The 18,022-nt window shown below is 40.4% G+C and overlaps 1 protein-coding gene across 6 annotated transcripts in view; it reads left to right on the top strand.

Moving 5' to 3' along the window:
• LOC125485141 (protein NEDD1-like) overlaps window positions 1-18,022 on the top strand; it is a 76,960-nt gene that overhangs the window by 44,000 nt on the left and 14,938 nt on the right. For 5 of the 6 annotated variants that reach the window (XM_048606561.1, XM_048606558.1, XM_048606562.1 and 2 more), the window contains 4 exons: window positions 10,739-10,841; window positions 12,345-12,455; window positions 14,004-14,140; window positions 17,428-17,512. In XM_048606561.1, the coding sequence (XP_048462518.1) occupies window positions 10,739-10,841; window positions 12,345-12,455; window positions 14,004-14,140; window positions 17,428-17,512 (436 nt within the window). The remainder of the gene's footprint in view (window positions 1-10,738; window positions 10,842-12,344; window positions 12,456-14,003; window positions 14,141-17,427; window positions 17,513-18,022) is intronic. The other variant, XM_048606559.1, reaches the window with a different exon arrangement.

Below are 18,022 nucleotides of genomic sequence, written 5' to 3'. Positions count from 1 at the left end.
TCAGCCTTCCTGCTTCTCTGATGCTGCTTGGCCTGCTGCGTTCATCCAGCTCTACACCTTGTTATCTCAGCTTCTCCAGCATCTGCAGTTCCTACTATCTCTGAGGCTATTGGTGCAGAATGCTTTTGTCTTGTTAAAGTGGTTGGGGCAGCATCCTGCACTCTAGCTGAGATGTTAAAGAACTCCTCCCTCTGTCTTCCTCCCCTTCTCTTGGTCCATCTTCCATTTGCTTGATGAGGACTGCTCCCTAAGGACAATTCTGTGGGGACCACCAATGAAAACTGTTGTGTGCAAAGTTGTCTTAATGAGAGCTCCCCTTTGACCCAGAGCAACAGATTTCCAGGGCAGTCTGTGTTGTCTGAACCCTTTTGACCAATGGCCATGGGGGAGCTACTCATGATGTTGGATGGCAATTGTTTTCTTTCCTGCCTCCATTTGAAGTTTAGCTTTCATTCCTTCTCAGAACAAAACACTTTTATTTTATTTCTGAAAACAGTACACTGATAAAGGGTACATTTGGCACCAGATAAACTGTTGAAGCTCGTTTGATGTGTATCCAGGACATCTGTGTTTTTGGTAATTCTTCTCTCTTTGTTTTCCCATGGTAGAATGTTTGGGAATTTAATTACTGCTGTAGTAACTGTTAAATGGGAATTTCTTGCCACGCAATAAATACTAGCAAGATTTAGTTTTTAAGGGACTCCAATGTTTAACGCAATGCCTCTGCTTGAGTTCACATTTCCTTCAAGTTGAATCATGCCCTATTCCCTTAACCATGAAAATGTAATTTATTGAAAATGGGAGTGGACTTCCTTTATTTGGCTCCTGCCTACCATTTGTAAAGGTGCAAAATCCAAGTCCTTAGCTCGGCTTCTCTTCTCATGGATACTGCCAGACCTTCAAAATAATTTCAGCATTTTCTGTTTTTATTTCTGATCAGATTTACCCCGAGTTTTGGTCAGCTTAGGTTTTATTTCAGTATTTGAAATCCATCATCTTTAATTAATTTATAGCTAATGTCAGTGTTTATATTCTGTGGTGTATGCTGAAGATAGGGTTAAAGAATTTAGACATATCTTGAATGACTACTATAGTTTAAATTATGACGATAAGTCAAAGAGTATTTTATTTTCAGAAAGTGCAGGATTAATATTGCATTGCACACACTAAATTTATAATCTGGAACTCATGTTTCATGATAATGAGCTCTTTACTTTTGCACGGTTGACGACTCTCAAAGGGGATGTTATAATGAGGACATGGAATGCAAGACATTTATGCCTCTATTTCCTTTTGAGTTCATATATTGATCCTGCAGGGAAGTAGTTGTAGTGATGGCTGTCTTGTGGCTCCTTTGCAGTTCTTAATCCATTATTTGAAGGATAGGTTATTTATCAAATCATTGGCTCAGAAGCTAATGTTGCCTTGTCTATAAGCTGACACTGCAATGGGCCAGCTGGTGTATCGATGGCTTATTGTGTTTTATGGACTATCCAAACAAAACATTAAATTTGTATGGTGGAGTAAGAGTTAACAATTGAAACTTGTTTCACTCCTGTTTGCATGTCAATCAAGAATCTTAGCACCATAATGAAATGGAACTTTACAGAACAAAAGACCTGACTTAAGTGACATGAAAACAGTAATCTTCCATAGGCTCATCTTTCCATAAAGACACCACCTTCATTCTGCTGATTGGTTTACCTTGAGGCCTGATCAACTTGTGAATAATAATAAGTTGTGATAATACAGTATGCACATGCACTCTGGGATCTGGAATTTGAATGATAGCTTGCTTTATTTTTTCTTGCAAACGCTTACAAAAAAAATTACACTTTGCCTCAAAATAACATTGCTACTTCCCATACCCCAGAAGAAGTATGAAGAATTTGGGTCTTCTCTCATTTACACTCTGAATGTAATCTATTGCCTGTAGTGATTATGAACGCAGTGTAAGACTGAAGTTATGATCGTCCATCTTCTTGTGTGACTTGCATATACCTCACGTGCACACATTATAGAAGAGAGTGACAAGCAGAACATGTCCTTATGCTAAGTATTGGAATAAGAATCTTATCTTATTCATTTGGGCAATGGATATTGGTCTTGGGTAATGGTTGAACTACAAGTTGTCCTCTGCAAGTGAATGGAAGAATTTTTGGAGTTCTGGTGCTCAAGCAAAGTTAGCGTGATCTGAGAAATTAAGACACATCTCTGAGGATATGTTACTAGTAGAGTTCCTTTAATTGTTCTTGTGCATAGATCAAGTGCTCTTGCCATAATTTAAGGTTTGGTGATGTGCCTTTTTCCAGGAGTGTTGTTGATTGGCTATATGTGGCATGTAGGGCATGCCCTACAGGATTTCTATCTATACCTCCTAAAAGTAATCACTCTGTTTGTTTAATAATTGTTGTCTTGTATCTTGTCAAAGTGAAAATTCTTTCAAGGTGTGATGATGATTGGTGTGTGAGACAAATCTTAGAAATAAGTGATAACCCCTGCTGAAAAGTGTGTATGAGAATAAGAGTAAGAATTTTTGCCTACCTTTTCCCCGAATTGTCACTGCTGCAGATGCAGATGGAAGCTAGTGACACAGTCTAGACCATTTAGGAAAATAAGATTTCTTTAACTGCATTAATTCAAGTTTTCATTTGTCAAAAAAAACAGACAGGCCTCGTTACCACACTTTGTTACCACAAAGAGAACTGATGACAAGCATGTCATCAGTATGGTGCTACATAGATACCTTGATGTTAATTGGCCTTTGAAATCCATGGGGAGAAAAGAACTAACTTCCACAATGTATTAAGTTCACTCCAACCAAGAGGGTTCCTGGAAAAATCAATTGCTGCAAACAAATCTTAAGCAAAAGCAACTGTTTCAAATTGTTTAACAGAGTAATGGAGTTCAGAAAAGTGCAGCTGAGCCTCCTAGTGTTGGACTTTAGCTTCTAATATTCACAATGCTATGCCAGCTTGATAAAGGTGAGAACATTCTATTTTCTGACATCCATCACCACAAGAGGGATGAAAGCCATTAAGTTATGAGATGTATTTTGGGTCGTAATGAGGTGATGACTATACTTCTTTCAGTGTAATGTATTCTATTTCCTTAAATGTTAAAATCTTTTGAGATGAAAGTAGTTACAAGGATAAATGTTTAATTACTTGACCTCTCTTGGGTTATTTAAATAGAAATAAAAGCAAAGTTATGGTGGAAATCGGAAATAAGAGCAAAGTGCTGGAGAACCTCAACAGTCTGGCACCATCTATGGAGAGCAAAACTAAGTTAATGTTTTGGATCTTCAGAACATTTCATTCTCCACATTCAGCACCTAAAGGGCAAAGTAGTCCATCTGAAGTCATTTGGACTCGAAGTTAACTCTGTTTCTCTCTCCACAAATGCTGCCAGCCTTGCAGTTTCTCTCGCATTTTCTGATTTCATTACAACAGAAACTTGTTTGGGCATAATTCGTCATGGGTGGTGCTTGCTATATTTCACCACTTTCAGGATTAAAGTTGTGAAGCATGTACTCTGTACGTAGAAGATTCCCTTTTGAAATCTACTTGTCTTGTGCTTCAATGTATTGAAAGAACAGGGTATTTTTCCGTCACCTGTCTCTATCTTTTAATGAATATCATAACTAAAGATAATGTGCTCATCTTTGTGTGAAAATGAGCAGTTGAACTGAGATTGATTGATTTGATTATTTGACCTTCAGAATAGGTCTTGGTATTTTTTCTTCCACATGCACCAGAAGGTACTGCAGTATATCAGAAGATAATGCAACAAAAATCCCTTGAGCTCATTGCCTGGAGATTCATTCTGAATGGTACAAATGCCTGCTGTGTAATAGAACACTTGGCAGATCTTTAATCCTTCACAGTGTAGAAAATAGAATGGGGTTTAAATTCTGCTCCTCGTTTCTGCCAAGTGAAGAGTTGGTTTGATCGATATATTCTTCGTGCCATGTGTTTAGATAGAAAATTGTTTCTGCACAGAATAATGAAACTGCCAATTCGACTATCATTACGAGGCATTGAGCACTATATCTGAGAGGTATGGACAAAATCAAGGCATAAAGTAGTATGTGAATCTCAGTGAGGGGGAACAAACAATGTGCATGCAAAGGTCATTATCTCCCTGTGTTTCTTATGCTGGAAAGCTTGGCCAGAAAATAATTGTTTACATGAAACAGTGCAGAGGAAAGTTTGTTGGTGGGAGGAAGAGAGAGCAACTTGACCCTTTACATCTGACATCTTAAAAACCACTCAACAAAACCCTCAAATGACATTTTAAATAACTGGCTGGTTGATCTTTTAATCTTGCTGTGTGTAAATTGGCTGCTGAATTTCCCTGCGCTAAAACATCGACTACGCTTCAAATGTACTTAATTGAGTCTAAGATGATTTGCCATTTCATGAGATTTTTTGGCTACTATATAAATGCAAATTACTTTTTTGATGAATTCCTGCAGGGTATGTATGCAAGTAGTCATTGAGGAATGTTGCAAGTATATCTCGTGTGATGCCTTTTATTAAGGCACCTAGTTCTTTACAAATCTTCCTAGTCCAGCTTATTTTAGGGTAATCCCGAAAAGGTGGAATTTTTTTCTCTGAAATATTTCTTGCAGAATTGTTTAACGCCTTTGAGACGTCTATTTCTGTTTCTGGTAGTATGGATTTTTCTCTAGCATATAGATTGAAAAATTGATTTTCACACAGATTTGGCAGAATAGGATTGGGTAGGTTAGAACACTAAGCAATTTTGGCAACTAATAATCAGTGGATTTATTGAATCACAATTAAAAAAACATTTAACAATGTACAATTCATGGGGATCATAGGTTGTTTTCCAGCCTCAATCAAGATTATGTAGATTTGCCCTTGGGAACTGTTCAGCCATTTTATAATCTATAGTTCAACTCCATAAATCTACCTTTTCTCTCCATATCCATCTGACAGCAGTTGCCTTTTGGACCATAAGAGCAGATTTAGGACATTTGGTCCACGAGGCTGATCTGCCATTCGATCATGGCCGATGTGTTTTTCAACCGCATTCTCCTGTGTTCTCTCCATAACGCTTGATCCACTTGATAATCAAGAGCCAATCAAGCTCTGTCTCAAATACACTCAATGACTTGGCTTCCACATCCTTCGACAGCAATGAGTTCCACGGATTCACCATTCTGTGGCTGAACAAATACTGCCTCATCTCCGTTCTAAAGGGTCATCCCTTCACTCTGAGGCTGTGCTCTTGGGTCCTAGTCTCTCCAAATTGAGAAAATGTTTCCACTATGTCCATTGTATCCAGGCCTGTCAGTTTCTTTAAGTTTCAATGAGATTCCTCCTCCTCCTCCAAACTCCAAGTACAGACCCAGAGTCCTCGACTGCTCCTCATATATGGCAAACCCTTCATCCCTGGGATCATTCTTGTAATCCTCCTTTGGACACTTGCAAGGCCACCACACGCTTCCTTAGATACAGGACTCAAAATTGCTCCCAATATTCCAAAAGTGGTCTGGCCAGAACTTTTTTCAGCGTCAGCAGTATATCCCTGCCCTTGTATTCCAGCCTCTTGAAATAAATGTGAACATCACATTTGTCTTCCTAACTGCCAACGGAACCTACATGTTAACCTTAAAAGAATCCTGAACTAGGACTCCCAAGTCCTTTTCTGCTTCAGAATTCTGAAGCTTTCCCCCATTAGAAAATAGTCTACACCTCTATTCTTCCTACCAAATTGTATAAACCTCACATTTTCCCACATTGTATTTCATCCGCCACGTCTCCACCTATCTTTGTGTCAACTGGAAACTTGACAACAATACCCTAAATTACTTTGTCCAGATTGTTAATGTATAACTTGAATAGTTGTGGTGCCTGTGGAACTCCACTAGTCACTGGCTTCCATCCTGAAAAAGACCCCTTTATCCCCACATTCTGCCAGTTATGCAATCTTGTATCCATGCAATGGATAAAACAATGGACTCTTACTTCGCAGCGTCCTATGCGGCACCTTGTTAAAGGTCTTCTGGAAATCCAAATAGATCAAGTCCACTGGCTGTCCTTTGTCTGACTTGCTCATTACCATCTCAAATAATTTGTCAGATGTGACGTTCTCCATTTGACAAAGCTGTGCTGATTCATCACTACTTTAACATGCACTTTTGAAGTACTCCGCAATCTAATTCTTAATAATAAACTTTAAACACTTACCAATGACCAAGGTCAGGCTAACTAGTCTAGAGTTTGCTGTCTTCTGCCTCCCTCCTTTCTTAAGCAAGGGTGTTACATTAGCCATTTTCGAGTCCTCGGGGACCCTCCATGACTCCAGTGATTCCTGAAAGATCACCACCAATGCCTCTGCATTCTCCTCTGTTATCTTCTTCAGAAGTCTGTGTATACTCCATCTAGTCTGGGTGATTTGTCCACCTTCAGTCCTTTTCAGCTTCCCCAGCACCACCATTTCTGTGGTGGCCACTACATTCACTTCTGCACCTGACTCTTTTGAAATTCTGGTATTCTGCTGATGTCTTCCAATTTGGAAACTGATGGAAAGTACCTGTTCAGTTCCTCCACCATTTCTCCTTCATTACCATTTCTCCAACTTCATTTTTCCAGTGACCCAATGTTCACTCTTGTCTGTCTCACCTTTTTAGATAGCTTTAAATCAAAATTCTTGCAGTCGTCTTTGATGAGACTAGTTAGCGTATCCTTGTATTTCTTCATCTCCCCGTTTTGTTGCTGTTAAAGTTGTCCTCTGGATTTTAAACTCTTGCCCCCTCCTCTGGCTTCCCACTAACCTTCACCACATTGTATGTCTTTGCTTTTGCTTTTATGCTGTCCTGGCTTTTCTTGTCAGCCATGGTTGCCTCATCCTCCCTTTTGGGCATCACCTCACACCATTCAATGCACTTTGGCTCAGTCACTCATTTGTACTCAGGACTCATCCCAACATTTTGCCGCATTCTCTCAAATGCATCAGTGTTGTCACCTCTCAGCTTCCAAGTACTTCAGCTACATCAGACAGACTACCTAAACACATGGCAACAAAAGCACCCATAATCTCTTGCAGGAGGAGGTGGCCCATAACTGCAGAGTGTAACACCAACCCTCGAAGAGCAGACGTTCCACCATTAGCTGAGTCTTTTGAGGGAGATGATGCTCCCCGTCACATAACCGATTCTTAGTGAGGCTAGTGCATCCAACATCACTGAACGTTTTTTTTTCAGTCTTCTGTCCCTGCTTCAATCCCACTTCACCATCCTCCTAACCAGCACAAAGAGCAAGTGGTAATGGTGTGACTGTGGATCTCTTGCTTTCCACCCAGTCTCTGGCCCTCAATGTGTAGTGTGTTGATAGATAGTGAGGGGGTGCTGTCTGGCCAGCCAGTGTAGTGTCGTCATAAAGGGACAGGAGATTTCTGAAGAAACATCACCACTCAATCTAACACTTGCAGTCACCAGCTTGCTTACTGTGCACTGCACAAACATTGGAGTTAGGATCGGCATGTGATGAATCAAGGGCATGAGTAAGCTTTATTCAGGGCAGGGAGAAAGATAGTTTGTATTTTAGCTCACTGGAGGGTGCAGTCATGTCAAGCTTTGTTGCAGAGGACTCTAAATAAGACTTGGCCTATATCATAATTTTACAGAAGAATGCTGATGAATGTGCAATGACAGATGAGTACATTGGCAGCCTCTTATACTGTTAATGAACATTAGAAGAGAGACCAGCTCCAGACTGAGGCAAACTAGGAGTATATCTTCCCCAGCACTGGATTGATAGCCAGCCCAATGACCAGACAGGACTTGCGGACCTACCTGTAATCCAGCCCTCAGTTTATGTCTTTGTGTAGCCTGATGCTACAGTGTAAACTATGAAGTTATGAGAGTTGTGTTCGGCAGCCTGAAGCCTCCAGTTGATGCTGTTTATCGCTGTTTAAGGCACTTGCAGACTTTCTCCACACTCCAGTATTGAGGCAATGGCCTGGGGAAGTTCCTGTGACTCTGGTGTATAAAGCTGCTGTCCTTTCTTTAGAAGGCGTCACTTGTGATCACTTCCAGATTGCTACTCTGCCACAGTGTCCTTGCTGTGACCTCTCAACCAAGCTAAACAAGGCTTCTGAGGTAGTGCAACAGCTGCTTGAGGTCATCGTGCACGATCGTCATCTTCTCTCTTCCAACCACCCCTGCCGGCTGAAAGTTAGCAATTTTCCACCAACCATGCTGCAGCCTCTTAGGTTGTGCAGAAGCATACAGACAGCCAAAGGCACTTGCAAAAATGGCCCTTGGATGGATCATTATTTTTTATTAAGGGCTGTTTGCATATCGAAATTAAAGACCTGAACACCCCTCAGGGTTTCTCAAGAAACCTATAAACATGTTCCTACAAACATCCCAGTTTTACCAGAACCTGCTGTGTTTCTGACACAACAGCACTCTCTCTCTTTTTTTTTTTGGTTTTTTTTTAAATTTTCGACCTAGAAGTTATCTATGGAGAGAGAAACAGAGTCAACACATCTGGTTGTGTACTTTCAGTTGAATGTGAAGTAAGAAATGTGGCAGTTTCTTGAGGGGGCATAAAGGGGACAGTGGAAAAAGAACTAAAAGGAAGGTCTGTGATAGAGCAGAAGATGGGAGGCATTTAAATACGGAAATACTGGTGCAACAGAGCCAAAAGGCGTGGAAATGGAATAAAAGAAACAAAAGACAGGTCCGGAAAGTATGATTGATAGAATAATCAGCTCCCGTCCAAACCAACAATGAGATAAACATGATTAAGTCCAACCAATGGATATATAAAGGAGACAAGATGAGGGAATGGAGATCATGGCCAGAGATTGTTGAACTCCATGTTGAATCTAGAAGGTGGTAAAGTGCCTAATTGAAGAGTGAGGTGCTGATCATTAAATTACGTTAAGCTTCATTGGAACACAGGTGTAGGCCGAAGTCAGACAGCAAGGTAGAGAATTAAAATGTCGACTTGCTAGAATGTCACAGTTAGGCTTACAAACTGAATGGATGTGTTCTGTAAAATGGTTACTCAGTCTACGTTTGGTCTCTCCAGTGTGGAGGAGACGGTAGTGTGAGCAGTGAATACATTATATCAAACACACGAATGGTTGCTTCAGTTGTAATGAGTTTATGCAGTCTGGAATTGGGAGGAGTGGTTAAAGGGTTACATCTCCTGTGCTTGCACAAATTGTTGATTGTGGGAAGGAAGGATATGATTGACGAATGGTCCAGAATGTCATGAATGGAACAGTCCCTTCAGAGTGCTGAAAGAGGATGGGAGGAGCTGTGTTTGGTGGTGGCATCATGATGGAAGTGGCAGATGCTTTACACCTTGATTTGAGCCAGTACTACTCCCTGCATATTGAGATATCAGTCTGGATTGTCTCTGGGCATCTGCATATAGGTATTTTCTAATTAACCTGTTCAGCAATGTTGTACACCTCTGGAGTAGGTGGGACCTGAATCCAGACCTCTTGCACCAGAGATAGGGATACTACCCCCGTCTATCACAGACCATGTAGACATGTTTTAATTTCACAAATGTGCTTAAAGACCTTTACATACGTTAGCATTCCTTATTTACTTCTGTGCATAGTTATCAAATATCTGTCTCTAGTGTAGTGTTTCTCACCATCTCACCCATTTTTCAGCAGAATGTCAGAATCATATAATCAGTTACATCATGATTTACATGAATCCTGTACTGCAGCAGCAATGGTGGAGCCTTATCCACTGAATATGGAAGTTGGCCATGTGAAAAGTGAGGGCATAGCAAATCCTATTGTGGTTCTGGGAAAGGGGTGAATTCATAAGAGTGGGAAATGCATTGGGCTTAGTTGGTCTGTGTCCCATGGACGGGAAGGCAAAGTTGATTGAGTTAATCAAGTTCCTAGATTTTGTTTTCAGGTGGCAGCTGTTGATTTATTCTGCCATTCACACTTCTTCTAGACCCATTAGTTTTTTTTCTTTACTTGCCCCTTTGCTGCTCTTTGGCTTTGACCTTCCCATGCTTTCGGGTTGTTGATTTGCTCGCTGAGCTGGCTAGTTGTTGTTCAGACGTTTTGTCACCATGCTAGGTGACATCAGTGGAGCCTCCGATGAAACGACGTTATTCCACTCTGCTTGGAATTTATACTGTCGGGTCCGTTATGGTGAGCAGTGCCATTTCCGGTTTTGATCTATATGCGTTTGTATATGGTATACAAACCTGGTTTTGATCTGGTATGGTTTTGTATAACATATACAAATGCGTATAGATCAAAACCGGAAATGACACTACTCACCATAACGGACCCGACAGTATAAATTCCAAGCAGAGTGGAATAACGTCGTTTCATCGGAGGCTCCACTGATGATGTCACCTAGCACGGTGACAAACGTCTGAACGAAAACAAGCAGCTCGGTGAGCAAGTCAACAGCCTCATCCACAACCCCAGTTACAGATCTTTACCAACACTTCCCATGCTTTGTCTTCTGTCCGACCACAGACTTTCACTTTGTTTTTAACCCACACTTTTGCAAAATGTTTAGTCCTTGGCAATAATGTGATATGAGTTATTGCTGATTGTTACAATGAGCTTAGAGTGCACGTTGCACATATACCCATCAATAAAACAGTAGTAATCCATAGGTGTATGACCATGTACTGTCTAATACAACACATTCAGCTTTGTATAAAACATGTAATTCACATGTAAGTTCTTATTTTTCTCCCCACAGGCTGCTTGGCCCACTGTTTGGAATGAAGTAAAAGGGGGAGTCTCCAGTGCAACAACAACTGACAACACTAACAATGTTGTCAGTACCTTGCCCAGTGACCCCTGTAAGTGTAATAAAGTTTGGGTCAGGAATTTCTTTTGTTTCACATCACCTTTCATTTCATGCCAGCCTAACCCTTGACATAATTTGATGACCTTCTACAAGTAACAGAGGAGGCAAATAACCCAGTTGCTGCCTTTATACTTGCCTGTGTCTCTACAAACAATAGACAATATAACAAGAGCAAAGATTGGCCCTTTCCTGGAATTGATTAGGGGGAGGTCAAGGAGAGAACAAAATTTCTCTCTGATTTATACTTGACATGCCCTTCTAAAGAGTAATTAAGCATAATATTGCTGCTTGAGTATTATTGTAACATAGTGTATTTTCATCTCATGGCATTCAGTTCATGGCCTTGTGTGCTATCTGTTCATCGTTGAAGCAAGGTAATTAACTGAATTAGTGTCAATCCTTCCACTAACTTTCAATGTTGTAAACTATTTTCATGCTTTTAAATATCATAATTAACCTGATATGTCATGCCTCTGAGGCAGATAAGATCTGATCCTAGATCACCAGGCCCAGTGGTGTGAACGCTACCACTGCACCACATTTTTGGTGCTTTTATACTGTACCGTTTGGCCTGAAAATAAAATTCACTGCAATTGTTGATTTGGATCTGTTTCCCTTTATATGGAAGGTTTGACTTTGTATTATTATGATGATCCCCTTCTTAAAAAAATGTAAAGTTTCTCTGTGTAAATATTACCTGTTTATTTTGATAAGTGCGGACACTGGGAGCACTGCCACCTGCAAATTCTCCTCCAATCTGTGCGCCACACTGGCTCGGAACTAAATTCCCATTTCTTAACTGCAGTTGAGTCAATAATCTGGTTTTCCTAATAGCAACCTGGATGTACCCCTATGGATGGAATCCAATGATTTAAGTGTGTTTTTCACTGCCGCTCTTTTTCAAAGGCAATCGGGGAAAAGAAACACATTGACTCTGCCAGAGATATCCCATGAAAGAATAGAATGCAAGTTCGATCATTTGAAGACATTTACCCAGTGCTCATCCATTCACATTTGTTTCCTCATTTGGAGACAATCCAGGCTGATCCACTTTTGCAGCAGTGTTGAAAAGAACACAGATTCTGGGGTTATCGTTTAACACACCAGATAATGTTCTGAGTGGGATGATTTTCTCTGTGTTTGTTGATTAACCTGCTCAGAGAATGAGGAAAGCAATGACATTAGTATTGCCACATTTTTTGTCGCAATGCCTTAAAGATCACCAGTTCTTCATGACTATTACATCTGACCACTTTATTTTCTTTTCGTAACAAGAGGTGGTATCTTCCCATTCTTTCCCACCAGTTACTATCATTTCTTTCTTGCCTCCCATGTCTGTCATTACCATTGTTTCCATTCAAGCCCTGACTTGGGACCCAGTGTTTAATTTTTGTTTAACTTTTTAGTGACCATTACATTTTGTGTTAACCTTTTTTGGTTTGTAAAACCTTGATGGGAAGAAGTTATAAATCCCTTGTTGGCACTTCTTTTTCAGCTTCTTTGCAGGTCAACGCGATCACTGTAACCAAACCCTCGCCACAGTTTAGAAAGGCAATATTTCTTGCAAGAAATAGCTTTGGGGAAGTCTTCTCACCTATCAGATCAGGTAAGCAATGATTGTCATGTATTACAACTGTCACTTTGTGACCTCCATTGCTAGTTCCTTATATTAGCAGTGTTGGCTGAGTTGGTTACAGAGGTCCATTGCAGAACACCTACACTCGGTTCGCAATAAACAACTGCACCTCCCAGTCGCGAACCATTTCAACTCCCCCTCCCATTCCTCAGACGACATGTCCGTCCTGGGCCTCCTGCAGTGCCACAACGATGCCACCCGAAGGTTGCAGGAACAGCAACTCATATTCCACTTGGGAACCCTGCAGCCCAATGGTATCAATGTGGATTTCACAAGCTTCAAAATCTCCCCTCCCGCTACCGCATCCCAAAACCAGTCCAGCTCGTCCCCGCCTCCCTAACCTGTTCTTCCTCCCACTATCCCCTCCTTCCACCTCAAGCCGCACCCCCATCTCCTACCTACTAACCTCATCCTGCCCCCTTGACCTGTCCGTCCTCCCTGGACTGACCTTATCCCCTCCCTACCTCCCCACCTACACTCACCTTTACTGGCTCCATCCCCGCCTCTTCAACCTGTTTGTTTCCTCTCCACCTATCCTCTCCTCTATCCATCTTCTATCCGCCTCCCCCGCTCTCCCTATTTATTTCAGGACCCCCTTCCCCTCCCCCATTTCCGATGAAGGGTCTAGGCCCGAAACGTCAGCCTTTCTGCTCCTATGATGCTGCTTAGCCTGCTGTGTTCATCCAGCTCTGCACCTTGTTGTCTCGGATTCTCCAGCATCTGCTATCTCTCTCCATTAAGACCTATCTGGTTTTAGTGTAGTTTTAAGCTCTAAAGCTATATTTACCTTCAGCTGAATGCATCCCTGCGTATTAAAAGTCTCATCACATTTTACCTTTCTCCTTTATCACATACAAATATTTTTAAAGGGTTGCTTCAGGAAATTAGATTTCTTCAAGAAAAATGTTTCACAGGTTCACCTGCCGTTCCTCTGCTATTTCAGCTTGACTGTTAAACCATTTTAAAATATTCAGGGTAGCAATTTTTATGGCAGCAACAGAAGACCATTTCATTAATAGGCTCAGTCTACTAATTTGCCAATGTTATTTAATAATAATTGCTAGGCACTGCTCAAATTTAACAGGCGGGATAGAAGAGCAGGCCAGAATTTTAATGAGTGGAATAAATTTAAAGTTCATTGCACTCGGTTGTGGGCAGGTAGACATGTGATATGGAACTGGAACATGCCCTGAAGCCTTATTTCAGTTTTTTGTTACATAACAGCAAAAATAAAAATCTGAAAAAAAAAAAATAGCAAATGCTAGGTCTGGCAAATTGTGTGGATAGAGACAGTCAACAGGCAGTATTTTAGGCAAGTACAGAGGAGGGCAGGCACTAAGTTTCGTGCTGCAGCTGGTGTGCCAGTTTGCTGGTAACATCCTCCTATTTTTTTTTTCCTGGTTGTGAAATTAGCAGCGGGTAACTCATTAGAGTAGGTCAGTGACCACGTGAGGCCAGTTACAGGGGCTAATTGGGATTTTCCCCTCGTTTCACTGGTTTTGTTTATTTCCATTTTAGAGATGAACCATACAGACATTTCAACCACTGAATTCAGCTCAACATCTGTCAATTGTGCCTCAAATTGCTCTTCTCCGAGTAAAAGTGGATTCCATGTTGAGAAGCTAGCTAACCTTGCAAGGTTAGCTGTGGGAAATGTAAGCAAAGTATTGGAGTTGATAAGACAGATGTTCGTCACTTGCATCGAAGGATTAGAATTGCTGAAAGCTGAAGCAACTTCTGTGTATGTTTCTTTTCCTTTTGCAGACTTGTGATAGAGGGACAGACGTTTGTCGAGGTGGGCATTATGCTGCATAATGCCTAAAGTTTGGCAAGTCAATGCAATTGAATTGACTAAATATTATAAATCTTTTAATGTTGTACGTCGATATTCCACTTCTGTGTCTCCTGCTGATGTGTGGTAAAAGAGATCTGCTCTGGCAGCCTCTTCCAAATCCACATCCTCTATGTTAACTTACTGTGATGTTGGTGACTGAGTGCACCTGCAGTATCTTTATTCTTCCACGGGTTGTGGGTGTCGCTGTCCAGGCCAACATTTGCCCATCTCTGAGTATTCTAGAACTGAATCGGGCCATTGCAGAGAGGCGGTTAACTGCTCAACACATTGTTGGAGTCATATCTAGACCAGACCAAGTAAGGATGGCAGATTTCCTTCCCTAAAGGACATTGGCAAACCAGTTGGATTTTAGCAACAATGGAGGATTGTCTTGGTCACTTATTAATAAAAGCTTTAGATATTAGGTTTATTAATTGAATTTAGATTCCACCAGCTGCCGTGCTGGGATTTGGACTCCTGCCACAGAATTAGCCTGGGCTTCTGGATTAGTAATCCAGTGACATTACCACTACACCACTGTCTCCTTCAGTTTCCCAAGTTCTGCCATTCCATGACAGTTGAAATTCAATGTGGAACAATGTGAGTTGATACCTTTTTTGGTAGAAGAATGAGGCAGCAAGAGCTAAATGGTGAATTTTAAATATGCAAGAACAGCCAAGATTTGAAGTGCTCAAATCTTTAAAAAAAAACACAAACAGTAAGGTCTATGGGATGCTGAATCATAAAATCATGAAGTATATGGATCAAGCAAATAAGGTGAAATTGCTAAAGTGACAATAACCTGAAAGCTCCGATATAAGATGACTGTCAAAGTCATCAATGATGACATTTAAAATTTTTCTATGCAGTGATGGTTTTGGATTTGGAAGGCACTGCATGATAGAATAATAAGATTCAGTACCAACTTTTGAAATGGAATTAGATAGATACTGAAGGAAACATAGTTGCAAGGATCTTGAGGAAGAATGGTGGTTGGGGACTGGAATGAACCGTGCGACTCTTTTAAAAAGTAGTGCTGTTGCTGGTTCTGGGCTGAATGACTTCCTTCTGGGGTGTAATATTCTGATTGAAATTTTATCCCCAAGCCCACAGTCTGCAGTCCACCTCTCCCAATCTCTTAACTAAATCATTAGGTCACCTGTCAAAATATCTCCTCCTTATCTGTCTTGCATTTGTTTATTTAAAAGTTCCTTGGGAAACTTTGCTTTGTTAACTCTATCAAAGGGTAATAGAAACCTTGTTATCTGGCTAGGTCCAAGATGTCAGTGACTTCTGTGTCTTCCGTGGATCCTGATAGCTTAATATCAGATCGGCATGCCTGTTCACAGAACTGACTGCTCAAGTTGTCACGTTGGTGTTTGGGCAATTTGTGCAGCTTCTGGTCTCCCTCTGCGCGCATTAGATGTTGCAGTTCTGTGTAACTGGTCCTTAATGCATGCCAAGCCAAACTTCTGTGCTTGCCTCCACATGGGCTAGGTGGCTACAGTGATTTGCCAAGAGAGGTGGGTCTGTCAAGCAGAATTTAGTAAGGCCTTTTTATTACTTTTTGGAGGAGCTGGGTTTACTTGTGTTGTTTGCACCGTCCACCCTTGATGTTTCCCAGAGGCAGTTCCCCAAAAAAAATCTGCATTATATTCAATACGTTATATATTAATCTGCCATATTAATGCTGTCTTGGCTGATTTTGAGAAGTAAAATACCCTTCTGTTGTTAACATGAGTATTCGCTTCTCTCCCAAACCCACCCAATTCCATCATACCATGCATAGAAATGTTCATCAATGTCAGCTTATGCCATTGATTTAATCCTTTGCTATCTTTGAGAATTCCATTTAATTGTCTAGAAGGTAAATGTTTCTGAATTTGATCAGCTTTCTGGCAATCAAGACTTTAATAAGAAGGTACAATGTTCTGATATATTAAGCTATCTCTATGCTTGTCATAAATCCTGAGGATGAAAGCTTTGCTGATGTAAATGCAGAGACACTGAGTGCCTGCTTATAAAGGAACTGTCTAGCAGAATGCAAAGGCATTGAGTTGAAATCCCACTTAACACATCATGTCTATTTGATGTTGTCATATTTTGACATTCAGACAAGGCATCCAAGGATTTTGATTTTAGAATTTTTACTTGAGAAGTCAAAATACTGAATTGTGTTCTCATTGTAAATGGAGAAAATCACTTAATAATAATTAAATTGGAATTGAGAAGTGTTTCAGTCTTTGGCTTTAGTTCGATGGTGTTAGTATAATCCTGAAGAGGTCATGAACTGTCAACATCTTTGTCCCCCAGTCACCAAGGACAACAATAATAACACATCTTGAGTTGCTCTCCAAGCCTCCCACTGTCCTGGCTCAAACAAATGTTGCTGTCCTTTGTTGTTTCACTATTTAAATTCACCATCATAGTGGAAGTAGTCTCACTACAAAAAAAAATTCACAAAGAAGAAGACTTATTGCCATCTTTAAAGAGCAGTTTAGATGGACAATTGATGGATGGGCAATATAATAAGTCACTTGTGTCACCCACATCCCAAGATCTTAGAAATTGAAAGGACATCTATTGAAAGTTGGTGACTTTGAGAATCCTAGAAATGTTAGCACAGGAGACCATTCAACCCATTATATCTGTTGCAGAGGTAGCTTTGCAGCTAATCATGTGTATGACTGCTCCATCCTTTTTTTTCCGTATTTTTCCTCCTCTTTTTTATTCTTTCTCAAAAGCTTTAATTGCATTCCAAGTTGTAACAATGTATTCCAAGTTCTAATGAATTTTGGTATCTAACTTCCACATTTATGCTCTTTGTTCTGGTCTGAAATTTGTGCTTCATTGTTAATGATTCACGAGCCAACTGAGACTTGTCCACTATTACAGTTTCATGTTAACAATTTGTGTTCGATGTATATAAGAATTGGAGTTGACACTACAATTGATCAGCTACAATCTTACTGAATGGTAGACCAGGCTTGAGGATTCAAATGGCCTACGCCTACTCTTTCAGATGTTCATAGCACTCACATGATGATGGGGAAACAAAGGGGCATTTTATTTCCTTTCTAACCAAGTTAAAAACCTTCCTCATTTTAGTTCAGTGAAGATGCCTACTCGACAGCGGAGAGATTTGACCAAGTGCAGAGCCTACACAATTGTAATTCAAAACAGAAAATGATTGGTAGGTTGTACTTGTGTTTTCAATTCATCTAACACTGACAATACTGATACAGGAGCACAATAATCAATGTACCTAGAGTGTACAAAGATGGACTCTTGTAATTATGTTCTAACAATATAATTGGGGTGAAATTGACTCATCAGTCAATGGGTTACGTACATGCAGAATGCACAACATCACTATATACGTTTCTAGAGAACAGCAAAATGTATTCTTCAGTTTCCTTGCTTTACTTAAAAAAAAAAAAAAAAATGATATTCAGTGTTCTAAATGATCAAAATTCTTCCTGAAACTTGTTATCAAAATATAAGAAAGCTTCCACTGGGATCTATTCTTCTGTACTGAAACATTTCCAAGAATGTGAAATTAAATAGCATTGCAAATGGCCGTTGAACCCTTCTGTCGATGTATGTATCAAAAATACGATCTACCACTGTGTTCCAGAGGTCTGAGGTGGTATAACTGCCATATAGAAAAGCAATCGATCTGACTAAATACTCTGTAATGCTA

The sequence above is a fragment of the Rhincodon typus genome, chromosome 16, assembly GCF_021869965.1.
Source record: "Rhincodon typus isolate 14 chromosome 16, sRhiTyp1.1, whole genome shotgun sequence".
Classification (NCBI taxonomy): domain Eukaryota; kingdom Metazoa; phylum Chordata; class Chondrichthyes; order Orectolobiformes; family Rhincodontidae; genus Rhincodon; species Rhincodon typus.
The sequence above is the reverse complement of the archived record's forward strand: the minus strand, read 5'-3'. Positions and strand labels throughout refer to the sequence as shown.